The 18,115-nt window shown below is 42.7% G+C and overlaps 1 protein-coding gene across 3 annotated transcripts in view; it reads right to left on the bottom strand.

The window, feature by feature from the left end:
• PHKA2 (phosphorylase kinase regulatory subunit alpha 2) overlaps positions 1–18,115 on the bottom strand; it is a 512,688-nt gene that overhangs the window by 221,811 nt on the left and 272,762 nt on the right. For all 3 annotated transcript variants that reach the window (XM_069205013.1, XM_069205014.1, XM_069205015.1), the window contains exons 15-16: positions 12,533–12,667; positions 2,849–2,958 (exon numbers count right to left, since the gene is read on the bottom strand). In XM_069205013.1, the coding sequence (XP_069061114.1) occupies positions 2,849–2,958; positions 12,533–12,667 (245 nt within the window). The remainder of the gene's footprint in view (positions 1–2,848; positions 2,959–12,532; positions 12,668–18,115) is intronic.

Genomic DNA, 18,115 nt, shown 5'->3' with positions numbered 1-18,115 from the left:
GAGGCACATTCGAAATGGGACAGAGGACAGCATAAAAGACAACCAAAAGTACTTTATCACTACACATCAAGTTTGACTGGCTAAAGAAAACAATTTTAATATGGGAGGACAGAGTTTCATATTTGAGAAAGCGCAATGTCAACATCATAAAAATAAGCAACACATTTTTGGGGCCACTGATGAGCTGGAGAGTAAACTTTGGTCAACCCACGGACACAAGTTACAGGCAGGATAATGGAGCTATTGGAAAACACGACCGGAGCAAAATAATTTGAGCACACTGTTGATCCCCAGAGACAATGAAGGGGATGATCTTAAGTCCTGTCTGACCACATAGATGCCAGAGGAACTGCAATCTGTATTATAGCTAGTGAGAAGCAAGGTAATAGAGGTTCCACCTTCATGGGGATATTTTTGGATCGAAGAAGTGAAAGAATGGATAATGAAAGCAGCAACACGCACAGGCACAAGAAGTATGACGGGAAGTTGCCTCAATTTTTCTCAAAGTATGTTGTACATAATGCAATAATGCAGTAGAGGAAGGATCCTGAAACAAAGAGGATTAGAGGAGAGAGTGTCTCAAATAAATATTCCATTAATATTGACAACCATAATTGCGTCCTTGCAGGTTGGTGGACCTGAGCCCCATTCAGTACTCAGATACATTCTGATGCTATAAGCTTTGTCTGGATTACCACCTGTAAGACTCAGCAAAGACTTGAAGTGGACCTTAGACTTTTAACACCACTCTGTCTTTAAAAAGGGCTCTGAACTTTACAGGAACTGCTGCTTGTAGCAACTGCATAAAAGTGAATGAGTGACACCATATCTGCTCCATGCTGACTCACTGGCATCTGGTTAGCCCCAGTTATTGGACATGCCTTAATGGACTGAGGAGGACTGTATGAAAACAAAGGGTACTATTGAGAGAAATATCAATTGTAGATGTTAAAAAGTTCCTCTTTTCTAGATAATGAAAACATTTTCCAAGGCACATGTGTGGCTACAGCCATTATTGAGTACTGATTGTTGTGTAAATTAAATTAAACATAAGCTTTAAACAAGTAGTTTCACACATGGGAGCAATATTAGATTTTTTCCCTCAAATTAAGAATAACAAGACCAGGTACTCAGGTGTATTTCTTTGAGCTGGTAGTCGGATTTCTAAAGCAATGAAAGCGTACAAGTCTTGCTTTGAACACAAATTGTCTTTGCACTTTTGTCTTTTGTCTTTTTATTTTGGCCGTGAATTTCCGAATGTACCTTTTGCTCTCTGGGTACATCCTAATCCCTACATAGGCATATGAAGTATGGTTGAGGGGTGCCGGACCACCCCCAAAAAAACATCCTGGATTTCAGAAGGTGAATGAGCAAAAAAGATGCCTTTAAATTTAGTTTTTATCTTGTCACATTTGCTACGCATTCAAAGACAGAGGTCAAATGTCACGCTATGTTATTCTTTTAACATGTAGATTGCTCTTTACTTTTCTTTCCCTAACTGTAAAGTTTAAGGATTTTGTAAAGTGAGCTATCTGACCATCTTGCTAAAATGCAAAGAGTGTGAAAGGAAAAGCTGTTGGATGCTAGTTTGTTTTCTAACACACAAAACATTTAAATACCTGTACTTGAACTGTAAACATATTTCAGGACATACCAGCAATTAGGAAAAGCACTAAAGAGGCACGTTTTTTGTAATCTGGATGTGTGAAGGAAACCAAAATTGTATTAGGATCAAAACAAATCAAGATACTATACTTAGTGATGTGAAAATGATAAATATTTGTTAAAACCTGATTTCCACACATTATTTGTTGTGCACTGTGTAGTTTTAGAGTGAAACTGCCTGTCACTGTGAATAGTATAGTCATTTCAATGGAAAATGTGTGGTCTGTAAATGACAGTGCACAATCACACCACGCTTTAGTTATATTGTTGCAACAGTGTGCTCCAAAATGCACCACTGGCTACATACCATACCCTTACCACTCTCCAGCTGAATTGATATAGCTCATTTGCTATATCTGTGTGTTTTTCACAATTTCTAGGACTTCAGGAATGTAACACTGATTGCAATATCCACACTAATAAAACCCTAGGGACCCACTGCAAACTGCTGTCTGCAGGGCCCCATAACAACCTCTTAAGGGAGCCCAGAAAGGGGGGAGAGCCCCATTGGTCTCACAACCCTTAGTTTTTACGGAGGGTGGACATCATAGCCCCTTTGGACAGATACATGGCTTGCAGCCACTGATTCACAGCTTTTGGGTGCCAGGGAAGAACATGGGGAAGCTGTCTACAGGACTCCTCGAGAAAAGTGAACTCCACACACACATGCACAGAGTCATCACTCATGGCCCTGACGGTTTGACCCGAGACTTCCCATGTGAGCAGCTGCTCCTGGTTTGCTAGATTCCTCAATGAGAAAGGAAAACTTCACCTCCACCTGAATGGCCAGAAGTTCAAAATTGTGAGAGGCACTGAGCACTGAATAACAACTGGTCTATAGTCAACGCCTCAAATTTGTTCATCTGTGTATAAAACTGGAGCTGTGCAGCTACTTTTTTATGTTAGTAGGCAAAACACGTCCTCCTACACCAATTTACAGCGACACCATATTACTGAGTCGACATTACATATGTGACCCTAAGAATCTGAAGATTGGGTACCATAAGACAATGCTCAACAGAAGATTAGATTGATTTAGAAAGAAAGAAGGAAGGTACAATATAAAAACATGATATTGTTTGCTGCAACTAAGAGAGCAAAGAATTTCAAAGGCAGATTATTATTTCTGATAAATTACCGTTATGAATATTACCCATTTTTCATGCAGGTCTTAGTGGCTCACCTGAGGTGTGAAAGTGAACATTTGATTCCGGATCATGTACAGTTTGGATGTTCCAAGAACACCAATGTGCCGGTAGGGCCGTCCACTTAGTTTCATGATCCTGTTAAAGCCTATTAAAAAAAATATATATCTTAAAATCTCAATAGTTTTTTACACAAAGCCTTTCTGGCTACTTCAATTTGAGCAAAAATTTTACTTTTAAAATTTCAATACATTATGGGGGTCATTACGACCTCGGCGGTCAGTGCTATAGTGCAGGTATTACCGCCAACAGGCTGGCGGAACCTACATCCACTATTATGACATTGGTGGTTTGGCCAAAGCCAAACCGCCAAGTCAACACACCAACTGCCACGGCAGTAATGACCACCGGGCTGGAGACTTCAGTCTCCAGCTCGGCAGCCGTCACTAGGCCGCCCATGGCATTTTGACCCCACCCACCGCCATGGTTTCCGTGGTTTCTGTACCGTCACAGAAACCATGGCGGTAGGCACTATCAGTGCCAGGGAATTCATTCCCTGGCACTGATAGGGGTCTCCACCGCCCCCCCACCCCAGAGTCCTCCCCCACCCTCCCATTCCCCACCACATATACACACATACACTCACATACATACACACCCATACACAAACGCATACACACATTCACACATGCATGCATACATACACACTCACAGCAATACTCACATACATCCAGGCACACTCACACCACACAACATGCACGTACACACACACCCACTCATGCACACATCCATTACACATGCATGCACGCATTCAAACAGTCACACACACCCCCACACACGCACACAACACCTCCCACCCCCCTCTCCTGTCGGAGAACCCGACTTACCTGCTTGCAGGGGGTCCTCCGGCAGGAGGCGGGAAGCTGCTCTGCTGCCAGCAGCAGCGTCCACCAGCACAACACCGCCAGGCTGTATCATGGAACATGATACGGTAGGCGGTGTTTTGCTGCCGTGGCCCTGCTGCTGGTAGCAGCGCCACCTTACCGCCGTCCGTCGCCGTGACCGTAGCCGGAATTCCGCCAGCCTTCTGGCAGAATTCCATCTATGGTCATAATGCCATGGACAGTCATTAGCCACAGCGACGGTATGTTGGCGGCTGTCGCAGTGGCGGTAGGCAGCATTTGCCGCCAAGGTCCTAATGATGGCCTATGTTCGTTCACGCTCTGTCTTGAAACTCTTTTCAATGCATGCAGAAATCAATGCTGAATGGCACAATATTGTTGAGACTTTAATTTTCACATTTCCCTAACCCGACAAGCCCCTATTTGCTGCTGCCCAATACAGCAATCCTAAGATTTGGAATATTCTTTATAAGAGTTTTAAATACTTCATCTTTTATGCAAATGAAAAACTCTAACAGTAAAAAAAGATGTTGTAGAGATAGTAAAAGTTTAAGGAAAACTTCAGGGAAGGGTGTAAAGAAAATGAATTGTAGTAAGGTTTCCTGAACAATAGCATATTTAATTAGTTATTTATTTGTTTTTCATTATACTTTACTCACGCTTTCCAAGGGAAAGTCCTATTGTACTGCATTGCACTTAGTTATGATCGCTCAAAGCTGAAAATGAGAAAACAAATTTGCCACTGATCTTGTAGTATTTTCTGTCATGTGTTACAGTGTAGAAGCTATAACATACCTATTAAACCTGTCAGCCTTAGGGTGGTCTTCTCCGAAATGTTTTGCCTTCCCCCTCCTATTTTTCTTAATTCATTTTTGTGGCCTTAGCACTATGCACTTTACCACTGCCTACCAATGCTAAAATGCTTGAGCTCACTCCCTAAAACATGAAAAAATTGGCTCACACCTGATTGGCATACATAATTTACTTCTAGGACCATAGTCTAGTGGTATACCATATACCCAGGGTCTGTAAATTAAATGCTACTAGTGTTTCTGCAGCACTAAATCTGCCACCCATTTAAGTAGGCCTTTAAAACAGGCTCCAGGTCTGCCATTGCATCATGAATACCATGAATGCAGTTTTAAACTGCCAATTCGGCTTGACAAAATAACTCCCTTGCCAAGCCTTAAACTCTCCTTTTATTACATATAAGTAACCCCTAAGGAAGGCCCTAGTTAGAACATAGGGCAAAGTGCCTCATGATTAAAAGGCTGGACATATACTTTTATGTTTTACATGTCTTAGCAGTGAAAAACATCTTAATTACTTTTTCACTACTGTGAGGCCTACTTCTCCTATGAGATAGGTCTAGCATACATCAACAAATGCCTGACCGTCCACCAACTGACCAGATACCTCCGATCAGCTTCCCTTTCCCTTGTGCTCCTTCTCACAACTGGCAGCCAAGGCTTGGAACAACCTCCCCCTGGACCTCAGGACCGCACCGTCACTCCAGTGATTCAGAGGAGAACTAAAGACTTGGATGCTTGAATGATCCGTCCTCCATGTAGCAGCATACTGCTCCAGTGCCATTAAGACCCTCACAGCTTTGCTTTATAAAAGTTTAAATGATTGATTGATTGATAACATTGGGTTGCCTTATTACCTTTAATAAGTGCTAAGTTTTGACAGAGAATAGGTCGAGATTTCATGTTTGGTGTCTAAGAAGTTATAATTTAAATATTTAAAATTCTCTTTAATTGGATTTTAAGTTACAATTTTGAAAATGCCACTTTCAGAAAGTTAACATTTTCCTCGCCCTAGCTATTTTATGCCTGCAGACTTTTCCTGGGTCACACTGCTTCTAAGTTAAGCATACCCACTTTTTTCTGCCAAGCTACTAGAGGTAAAGCACATGTGAATTTACAGACATTTGTGGTCCACCCTGATTGTGGCTGTTACTTGAGCAGGGTTAATGCCCCGCTCAACCAACAACCCAACCCAATTCCTCACAATATCCATCAATTAGCATTTATGAGCAAAGGCGAGGAGAAAACATTTGATTTTCATTTTTTGCCCCAGCATTTGTATACTGTTTCTCAGATTAGATGGCAGCCATCTTTACAAGAATATATAAATCGTTATGTAACTATGCGTATCTGCTACTTAGGGCCTTATTACAATTGTGCTGGTTTTGAAGCAGGGTTACCGGTGGGCTAGGAATTTCTGATTTTTGTCGTTATCCGCACAACACGTTCCAGTTTTTCCCTGATTCAAGGGATAAATCCGCTAACATTTTTCACTTGCTATGAGCAGGTGGAAGATGTCAGTGTGAGGAGTGTTGGGGTATGTCAGTTGGTTGGTAGGTGTAAGCAGGAGGTCAGGGTAGGCCAAGAATGTTGTGTGCTCCCTATGTAGTGCTGCGAGGGCTGGCAGTGCCCCTGCCTGTAGCTCCTGTAGTAGTTTCACAGAGGTCAGTTTTGCATCCTGCGAAACCGGGCCTAGTGTTTCTGGACCCTGAACTACCAGGTCTGATAAATTTGGCTGTGATGGCCGGAGGCAATATACTTCCTGGTGCTGCAACTCAGAGTGGGATAATAAAACCCATAACAAGGGCCTTAATAGTTTGACACACAGCTGCATATACTAGCCAGGACAAATTCATAAACACAGTTGGATTTGCATATGGCTTCTCACGAATTACAGTCTGAGCAGAGTTCACCCTTTAAAAGCTGCTCCATAAACTCTTTCAAAAAGCGAGCTACCTGGAATCAAAGAAGAAAGAGAACTACCTGCTGTAAGAATTTCCATCTGCCAGAAAGTGATCAATGAAGATAATTGCATCTCAAAATCTATACTAAATCTATGGGAATAGAATACTGCACATATAGCTAAAGAAAATGGCTCAGTTGAAAGTTTGGAGAGTTGTGGAGCACCAGGGAAAGCTTTGGGATTTCTCTGGAGGACCATAAAAGGTGTTGAAACAACCTGAAAAAAAACTCAGAACCTTCCAGCTACACTTTCACAGTTTATCCTGCTCAAATCTTGTGTCCCCAAAGATTGAGGCTACTAAGGAACAGCAACAAAGAAGTATCTGATCTCATGGAGTCCTGGCTTGCTATAGCTTCTACCCTTGCTCCTCTGAAACCTTTTGACCTTCTTTAATATTCTGCACTAAAACCTTCGCCCAGGACGAACCACACATTCTTTTTGACCTTGCATTATCTCCATTTCACTTCAGACGTTTCTTCAGGGAGGTGCACGAATTTCAGTCTTATCATGTTTCCTTGCTAGCCACCACTGGAGAGTGTCTGGGGCCCAGTTCATTGCACCTCCTTAAAAACTTACATTAATTTTTTAGATGGAAATTTTAACTAATTGATTTCGTAATTGCCCTCCATGTGCCATGTACCTTGCTGCTTGTGTTTAGCTGCCAACAGCCAGCGAGGTTTTTCCTCATACTAATGCGTTTTTCAGAAGAGTCATCAGATTGTTTTGGCTTTGTGGGAACTTAGCCGCAGTTTGCTTCAAGAAGGTGGTAGAATCTTTTCTTAATATGTGATCCTTGCAGAGTGACTTTGTAATCAGTAAAAAAATCAGTCGAAATATAGGCATGAAGGAGGCTACTTATTGCATGGCAGGGGGGCATCTTCATGAGCACTGTGAAACTGACTTTCATGATACAAAAGTGAATGCATCCCCTGTGATAGTTTCCATATAAACATCTGAGGATTAAACCACTAGCATTAGTAAAACAATGGCCAGATAATATCTTCAAAATAGTTCATTTTGATAAATATCAAGCATTTAAATCATGCATCATTTAAATGTTTGATCAAAATGTTAAAAATAATTAGTAGCTACTATTAACAGATTTAAATAGCCTGCAATATCTCTCAACAAAAAAGTTAGCAAAAGTAAATCACACACCTAGACTGTTTCTCACTCTAAAAGCAGAACATAATAGTTATTCACAGCAAAGCTAACCAGGTGGAAGTATAACAACAATAGGTTCAGAAATGTTGGGCTCCAATGTTGTTGTCCCACACAGCTATACTAGTTTTACAAACTTCCATCAAGGGGCTCAAAAAACTCACAAAAAGAAAAAAATGCAGGCAAGATGGTGTACACTCCAATTTGCATGAACACAGTAATGGGTCAGATTCTGAAACTCTCCCTTTATGGCATGAGAAAAATTCCAAAATGAACCCCATTCTAAAAAGGAGTGCCCTGATTTATAAATCCTGCGCAAGTATAGTTGATGACGGGGACCTGTGATTAAAATGCCCTATGTTTTACAGATAGTTTTAGCAAATCTACAGACTCCCTTTGCTGAGCACGATCTACATACAGCATCTTCAGAACTCTCTGTTGGTGCCAAGATGATACATTTTTAGAGTGCACATATACAACCTCATAACTCAGTGAAAATATGAAAACCTTGGAGTGGTGTACAAAATATTCAGATTCATACTATTCCAGGGGATCAGTCTCATAACGTGGGTGTGTGGAATAATCCAGTCTGACATGTAAATAATTATGGGGAAATAACTCACTTTTTCCTCTAAAAATGGCATGCCAACATTTTAATGAATTTCAAAAGTTAGAGACAATAGCACAAAACCAAGCATCTTTCTAATGAACCTGTTCTTTTCAATTTGTAAGCACTGAGCTTTCATGGAACTACACAAAAGTGCCCACAAACAGCAACCCCACTTATCTTTGAGTTATAATTCTTCAACATAGAAAGTCCAAGCAAACTTTAGGCTTCCACCATTCAAGTTAGTCACCTTACCACTTCAAGATGCAACAAATTGGGCCCATTGTATGTTTTGACAGAGATAACACCCATATAAGTACAATTATTAACCCTTTCCAACCCAAACATCCTACTCAGGTTGTTTTAGACTTAACGGTCATCTCCATAAGCTGGGTCTGATTGGACTCCTATCAAACAGCTGTTCCAATATATGTGTACAGCAATGTGGTAGAATGATAGTGTCAGAGCCCAAAGAGTTCACAATAGGCTATGGCATGTCAAATTCTGGGCACAGTGTCAGTCGATGTCAAACTGATGTGACTCAGAGTCAGACAGAATAATAAGCTGTCCCTTCTGCTGCAGCATCAGCATTGATAAACGGGGGCTGGTGCAGTGTGCATAAGGGGTTCAGATGGCACTGAGGGCAAACCTGCTGGCGGTAACCAGGTGATCCTGCAGATACTTGGGGTCCGTAAGTCCACCTGAGGGAGCTGGGAGCATGCCAAAGATGTGCAGCAAAGCCTCTCGAAAAGCTTTGGCTTGCTGCAAGGCTGATGGACCTAGTATTCAGGGGGCATCGGTACCAGGGATGGAATCGGTTCCTCTGTGGATCAGGATTGAGACAGAGAAGCATGGTGATGCCCCAGTGCCTCTCCAAGGAATGGTTGAAGAGGATGTGTCCCACTTGAATTTCTTATGTTTCTTCTTGGACTTAACCGAAGATTTCAACCTTAAGGAACATCGGCCTCATGAATGTCTTTGGGGTCCAAGCTTTCCAGTTCAACTTGGAGCGGGACTTGCACAGAGCCACTAATGCTTAGTTATGTAGAGCTTCACCTTTCAAACCCAGGTGGCTTTCAGAATCGGTTGGGCACAGCTGCTGCAAGCCTTGGAGTTGTGTGACGAAGTGAAACACCAAAGACACACCTCGTGGTGATCTGTCACAGACATCTGTTGGCTACACTCCCTACATGCCTTAAACCTTTTCATCTTAGAGGTGACATCCCTTGCACATTGCATGTTTTTGTATAAGAAAAATATTTCTTCACAAGTGAAGAAAAAAAGGGAAAGGAGTGCTGGAACCACACCTGAAGGCACAGAAAGTAAGGAACTGATGTTAGCGTGCATGGGTGGCATTTATATGTGGCTCCATTCGTCACATCGAAGCAAAACAGCATTGATGTGGAGTCACACAGAGCCACCTGCCTGCCTGCAGGAACACTGCTTTGAATGTTCCAGAACCATTCTTGTGCCTGAAGGTAAGGAATCTGTGGTTAAATGTATCCCTCAGAATTTCCTGGATTGGTGATGGAAAGTGCGGGTTGCCTGAGCCCTACAACATTATTATCACTCTGCTTGCTTGAAAAGCTCAAGAGATTTGTTTGTCTTTTTTTCACAATGGCAGGGTATTTATGAATCTCCTTAAAATGTCCCCGATAGGCACATGGAGCACATCTATGTATGCTGTCATAGAATGCCATTTGCCCTTGGATCAAAGTGTAGACTTGTTCACATAGGATGTTTAAATCCTCAGTGGTATTCATGTACATCTGGTGAAAATGATCTTTTGTGTTCTCTAGTGATGACTAGTTATTTTAGGCATTTCCCACAGGTCAAGTCGGAATAGATGACAGACAACACACTGAAATGAAAGGGCAACTACCAAGGCTCTCTGAAGTAAAAACCTTTCATACACATGCACTTCTTTTTTCTATTCTTACCCAGGGGAAAAGATGGCAACTTGTTTGGTTGACTGCACCAAGGAAGTTGTGCCCATCAGACTCTCTGGGTTCAGGTATGAACGCAAGAATACTGTATCATTAGAGGGAGGGCATTCCTTTTGTGAGGCTTTCTTGCTTACACTGATGGGAACAGTGTTTCTCACACACCAGTAGGGGAATCAGCAAGTATTAGTGAACACAAACATACGTTAAAACTGATGATTCCCTTAAGTATTTCTGTCACTCTGTTACCTTCTCCCTCACTGTGGGAAAAGGTAACAGGATGAAAGATATACTTGACACGGGGAAATGATTCTGAGGACCTCCCAGTGACCTCAGAAAAAATGTAAGATTTCTTCTAAGGAATAGTGGAAGCAAGTCCATTAAAGGGCAGGCACTGAAGTAAAATGACAGCAGCAAAAGGTAGTCAAACTTAAAGGCAAGCCAGGAGAAGAAAATAAGTGGTATTAATCACAAAAACATTCTCAAGATGGTCAAAACCGCTTCTAGATAATTTGTACAGGAATCACTCTTGATCCTCAGTCAATTTTCTCTTTCTTGTCCAAGTGAAGTTTGCCGGGACAGAGGCACCACTGTAAATGGCACACAGTGTGACAAATAAAGACAATAGTGCCATAGAGAACCACTGGAGACAGCTGCTGCTTTGGCTGGTGACAAATGCAGCACAGGGATCCCTGCTTGCAAGGGAGTAAAGCTCGGAGTCAATTCTGGTGGTGCAGCAGAACGAAAAATAATAGAAGAAGCATCAAAGTCTAAAATGGGTGGGCTACACCAGGACCTTGAACATCAGGAGCACTGCTCTTTCAAAGGAAGCCACTTCCTGTGAACCACAAATGGTAACCATCAGATTGCCACAAAAATGTGCACTGGGGGTAATGGTATCTTCGGCTGACCCTGGAAGACTTCAAACAAGTGCTGATCTGCCTCTTACCTCAAAATCTGGGACAGGAAGAAGATTGAGGGGGTTTTGTCAGATTCTTTTTTCTGTTTGTCAGAATCCTTGACAAAGAACAAGAATCGTGACCTTGCCTTTCTCTTTCCAGCCCTTGAAAGGTGACCGAGAAACAAGCCTATCCCATTAAGCAAGGTCAACAAAACTATGGTTTCCTTTAACTTTTAGCTTTTAGCTTTAGCTTCCATTTTTCAAAAATGTCAAAACTACATTTTGAGAACTGATCACAACTGAGCACTGAATTCCTGAAGATTGACAAATTAACCCCTACAATAGAAAAATGGGCTGCAAAAATTGCAATAAAACGACAAGCAGGTGGCAATATCCAGACCCTATTGTCTGTAGCATGGACAAAAAAACTTATGTCATGGGTCAAGTGACACATTTAGATGTCGAAACATAACATGATTTCATGTTGCATATGCAGCCCTGTAGCCAAACAGTGCTGTGGCTCTACTTAGCTACTGGATCGAATCCGACACTTGAAGATACTTCAAAAAGTTATGTGTTTGCCATAACAAATAACCATTAGAAAAATATCCTTGCTAAAAAGATGAATACAAATTAGGTATTGAATGTCTTGTCATTCCTAACTGAGAGAAAGAAACCACAAACTAACTGTGAATCACTAAAATAATATCAACGAAACACCCATAACAGTCTATTTGAGAAGGTCTCTTAATTTCTGACCCCTTGGGGGCTTCTTGATACGGCGACCTTGTTGGTGATATCCTAACTTCTATCTGCTACACCGAAACGTGACTCTGCTCAGTAAATATTAACATACTACTAATTTAATGTTCAATCCTAGTGGCTGTGTTTTTCTTTATGTCATTGGTTAGTTTAAAAATTCCAGGTAAAAAGGTTGTGGTCAGTTATCAGTCTTTAGGTAAGATAATATTTACATTATGAAGACCCTCAACGTATAAGATAAACCTATATCCAATACATGGTGAGCTCAGACTAATGTTGGCAAATAGGAGTTTGGATGTTTTTTTTTCTAGGTGTGGTAGCTAACAGGCAAAGATTGTAGCACTGTAGTACTTCAAGAACTTTTGATGACCTTATAACCAAATAATTTTCTACAGTGTTTCACTCAATCAATCAGATATTTGTATTGCGCAGTTATCACACAGGGGTGTTGTCACAAGAGATTCTAGTTTACTTCACGTTTTCCATGGTCGCCAGGATAACTAAGGAATGAATCAAAAGTATAAAGAATGTTTTATTGTATTAAAGTTACTTATTAATTTATGAAGATACACCCTTGTATGCTGTAAGTCAAACAACACAAATATGAAGAGCTGATATGTGATTGAATCATGAACTCTCAAATAAAACAATTATTCCTCACTCCATGCACCTACCTAGCTTTGTGTAGACATGACTAAGAGTCCGAGCCGGCTGCACACGCACTGGATGGACATCAGCAATGCTCTGGACAATGATCCCTTGCTTCTTCAGCAATTTTTTTATTTCTTTAGATTCGGCCAAAACAGTTACTGTAGGACATATAAGGAACAGTCAATATATTGCATTTAAATATCCAGTTCTTAATTTGAGCAGTGATGAAATATTAAAAATAAGTAAATTAACCCCAGACCTGGAACAATCTTATTATCACTTATCTTTCAACTTTGATCACAAAATGTCATCCCTTGCAGCATACTGCCAGAGGAAATATAGTTGGTAGAGTTTCCTTCTTGCCATCACAGTCCTATTCAATCTATTTATGAAATACTCCGAACATCACAACCAGGTGAGGACTCCTATACCCACTTCTTCACCTCAGAGAGCTAGTAAGCAACATCAGTTTCAAATGTGGTAACTGAAGAAAGTGGTTTCAATAATTCAAACCTGACCTTGACCTCTGGTAGCTATGGCACAAAGCCGACAGGCTTAGCTTAGAGAAAATGAGTAAAGCATTAAAAAATATCGAAACAGTACCAACTCAAAACTACAACCCCATATATATCCCACTCACATTTACAGAGTTAAATTTAAAGAACAAAATAACACCAAAACATCAAAAAACTAACAAGGAGAATAGTATGTATGTTTTTTTTTTAAATGTGATGAAAAATCATCAAAAAAAGTAAAGCACCAAACTGTAATCACTGTTTGTAGCTGGCCATGACCTAGGTGTAATATCAGGCTGAAGCAATGGTGTGTAGGTTGGATATACCAAGCAGGTTCATCATATCTAAAGATTTTACCTTCTGACTTAGGGCCTGATTGAGATCTTGGCGGTGTTACTGCCAAGGTGCATCAGCGGCAGGCCTTAGAACACCGTCAAGTCAGTGGTGTTCCGCCGGCCGTATTTAGTTGTTTTGCGGGTGAGCTGAAGACCGCCACAGCGTAGCACCCTTCCTAGCTGTCAGGCAGACAGGTTCTCACCAGCCGTATTTAGATGTTACAGTTGGACAGGTGGTGTCTTGCTGGCGCTTTGCTTATGGAGGAAGGACATCGCTGGACTCAATGGACATCGGAAAACGGCAATGGTTGCAGAATATAAGCAACTCACACACACACTCTACCCTTCACTTATGTGACTTCTGCATCACACATGACACAACATACCAGTTATACACCATTTTCCATTGACATTCCACCACAACACCTACATGCCGCATATACACATACATGTACATCCATCACACAACATACACACACTAGTGACACAGCACTCACACACAACATAACCACAACTACACACTCATCTACACAAACACACCAACACCCACACACAAGCACAACTACACAAATCACAATAGTGACTGCCACACAACATGCACCTGAACTCTGCACGCAGTAACACAACACACAACACAACATACACAACATCTACGCTATATGCAAATGGCACACATACTGACACAACCACATCACCCACAACACCTCCCTCCACGTCACCCAGCCAATAGCATCGCACACAAACATATACATATTGACTCACACACACAACTCGAAACACAACATGACAGGTACAGGTCTGCTCGCAATGTGCACACATGAGCACAGTTGACAAGTCTGAATGTACCATCATTGTGGTGCCAGCATTCATTTGGCAATGAATACTGATGCCATAATGACAGTTGTGTATGTGTGCGATATGTGTTGTGTACCAGTGTGTCCCCGTGAGTGTTTGAACCACCTGTATCCCCAACATATCGATGTCCCAGTAATATAAAAACAATTCTGCAACATGTGGTCCCATGCCCATGTGCAGTGACCCCCAAATGTACACAGCCAATGAGGGTTGCCTATCTTTGTGTCCAGCGACAGGGTGAGGAGGTTGCGTTTTCTCCAGGGTCCCATAGCAGCAGCGATGGAGGGTCGTCTTCCGTCATGCCCATCCAGAAACGGAAGTGGAATCTGGAGAAAAGTTGAGTTTTCACCCCCTTCCCCCTGCAATCCGTCAAGTATGAAGTGAGAGTTGGACCGCTACTTTTTGCTTGGCGGTATGGCACATCCAAATCTGCTAGGCGGTAAGTGTGCCTGGAGTCTTGCCATCAGCCACACTTTCCTATGGCGCCGTCACGGTGGATGGCAGAATTGCCCACATCTAAATACAGCAGACGGACCGTCATGACGGCGGATGGGTTTTCACTCGGAAAAACGACAGCAGGACCTTTACCGCCAACATCGAATCAGGCCCTTAGTCTCGGAAATGAAAGCTAAAATCCTTCAGTGGAGTAAGGCATCAAGCTCTATCTAGCTAAGTCTCTTCAAAGTCAGAAGCTGTTTGTTTTGACAGGGTAAAGCACAGAGCAGGAAAAGTCAAATTTCACTCCCAGGAAGTCCTGTCTTCAGCCAGATACTTTTAGTGTCTTCACCTGGTCAAGATTTCTACCTTTTGACTAAGTCTCTTTTTGAAGCTCAGATTCTTCCAGTGGGGAAAGGCAGCAGACTGTATGTCAAGGGATGCAATAAAGTTGGATAGGCTTGCTGCGAGGGTCTGCTGAAGGTTTTTTTTTCTTCGGATTGAAAAAAGCTCTGAGTGGGACCCATCTAAATGACTTGTCCAGCAAGTGTGCAGATTCAGTGGATTGACCTGGGTTTATCCAGATCAATCTCGACCCGAGCCTCTGAAAGTACAACATTTCTTTAAGCACAAATGTTTTAGGGATTTCAGATTAGGTCATTCTGGACACAACTGTTTCCCAGGAATTCAAAGACAGCACTTATGAGTCAGGACTCACTCCAGCAGAGGCCACCAGCAGGGTAGAGTCCTATCCCAGTTACAACTAGGCACTGGCAGCTGGTTGTGTCCCTATAGCCACACTGGAAGTTAACAAACTGACCCTCGTGTCTACTTCTGCATCCTGGGTAGATGCAGGAGATGGTCCAGTCTTTCAGGTCTTCCCACAGGTCTCAAATAGCAGGTGCAGTCCTTTTTTTCTTCTGCAGTTCCAGAAAGTGTTCTTAGGAGGGGGCCTCGGAGTACAACAAGTATGGTTGGCACTAGCTAGAAGGTGGGATCACTCCTCGCTCATAATCAATTTGGACAAAGTACCCAGGTGCTACCCTACCTATGTTTACACTGTTCTAAGGGAAATTCAAGATGGCACAGGCATTCTGCCTTGGAGGGAGGTTGTATGGCAGTCATGGGTGTGTTTAGGAAAATGAGCAATCCCCTCCTCCTAAAATACACCAAAGTGGCTACATTGACTCTAATGAACAAAGGCTTCCTCTTCCTTAGATCACCCTTTATACTAAACTATGAATGGGCAGGCTCCACCTTTGTCCCTTTTAAGTTAGAAAAGTTCCTGAATCATGCCCCGCTTTCCTCTCTGGTTTCAAATGGATCACTTACCCCACACCCAGCCCTACCTGCCACCAGGAAAAATTCATTGTTCTCTTCTGGGAGCAGTTTTCACACCTCATTAAAGTCAAGCACTGACAGGGCAGCTACCAGCAAGCTAATGCACATTAGCACCCCAGGAGCTTTAAGTAGGAAAAATGTAACTTTCTAAATGTTTCTAAAAGTTCTAAACATTTATTAAACATATTACTTTACTGTTAATTTGGATCCTCAATAAATAAAAAAAAATATATATATTTTAATTTATATTTTAGTTTTCTCAAAGGACAGCCAGAGCATTCCACCATAAAAATAGCTTTTGGAAACATGACAAATTTACATTTCTACAAGTCCCACTTTTAGGGGTGACTCATTAATATTTAAAAAGAAAGATTTTTCCCCTGTCAAATAGTTTTTTAACAGGTTGTGCCGCCTGTTTAAACTATAGGAATCAGGGCACAATGTTGGGTCTGAATGTGTTTTCCTTGTTCAAAATAGTGACATGCCATGGGTGTATTTCTGCACCATATACTATGGCCTTCTAGCAAAGTTAGATATGCCAATTGGGGATTAGCCCATTTTTACATGTTTTAGGAGTCAGAGCACACACTGGCACTGGGCAGCTTTAACCAAGTCCACAGGGTCTATAAACCAGCAGTAAATGTGAGCAGAAATATGGGGGTCACTATGCAAAAAGGGGCATTTTCTCACAGGTATCTACATTCTGCTGGAATACATGGAAACTTAAATTGAAACATAATATATATTATAATAATATAGTTCACATGATTGATTTCACAGCTGATCTCCCTGCACATTGATACTAACCTTGACACAAACAACACCATAAACTCAACATTATGGGGGTCATTCTGACCCTGGCGGTAAAAGGCAGTTACCGCCAGTCAGAAGACCGCCATAACACCGCCGCGGCCGCGGTAACCCGCCAGGGTCATTCTGACCCACAACTGTCAAACCGCCAAAAATCCGACCTCCACTGAAGGCCACCACATAAACTGGAGATGACCAAACCTCCACCGTCACGCCAACAGAAATACGCCCATGCCATTACGACCCACCAATCCACGCGGCGGTCTTTCAACCGCGGTATCCCATTGGCGGTACACACCGCCGCGCTCAAAATACACACACCTTTACAAAACACAGCCACATTGGATAATTCAAAATACACACACCTGATACACATACAAACACCACTCCCACACAATCAATACAATATAAAACACACACCCACATCACCCACAAACCCCCACAAATCGAAATTCAGAGACAAGGCGCAATACACAGAGAGAGAGCACAGGGAACGCAAACCACAACACACACAGGAACCCAACATCATCCCCCACACTACATCTACGCACAAAACACCACACACCACTACACTCATCACCACAAACACCACCCCACACCTCATCCACACCACCCCATGGCACCCCAAAGACACCCCAGGTTCTCGGACCAAGAACTCAGGGTCATGGTGGAGGAAATAATCAGGGTAGAGCCCCAGCTCTTCGGCACACAGGTGCAGCACACCACAATAGCCAGGAAGGCGGAGCTATGGCAAAGGATCGTCGACAGGGTCAACGCTGTGGGACAGCATTCCAGAAATCGGGAAGACATCCGAAAGCGCTGGAACGACCTACGGGGGAATGTGCGGGCGATGGTGTCAAGACACAACATCGCTGTGCAGAAGACCCACACCACCCGAATTCACAGCATGGGAGCAAGAGGTCTTGAACATCCTGCATCCTGAGGGCCTCGTGGGAGTAGGCGGAGGAATGGACTCTGGTAAGTCTAATCTCAACTACTTCCCCCCCTCCAACCACCAGCATGCCAACCCCCACCCCCACCCTCACCCCCAACCCCCCAGCACATATCCTCCCTGCTAATGTCTCACCAGCACAACCCACCCAAACCAACACCAACCCCTGAATGCCAACACAAACCATGGACACCCATCACCTAAGCATGACCACTGCACATACCCATCCCCCCCCCAAACCACCCTCACAACTCCTCCCACAAGGGAATGCCAGCACTGGGGGGACAAGGGCACCCACAATTCGCACGCCATGGCACACACAGAAGCAATAACCATACTCTTTTACCCCTGCAGGGCCCGAAC

This window comes from Pleurodeles waltl, chromosome 8 (genome assembly GCF_031143425.1).
Source record: "Pleurodeles waltl isolate 20211129_DDA chromosome 8, aPleWal1.hap1.20221129, whole genome shotgun sequence".
In the NCBI taxonomy this organism is placed as follows: Eukaryota; Metazoa; Chordata; class Amphibia; order Caudata; family Salamandridae; genus Pleurodeles; species Pleurodeles waltl.
The sequence above is the reverse complement of the archived record's forward strand: the minus strand, read 5'-3'. Positions and strand labels throughout refer to the sequence as shown.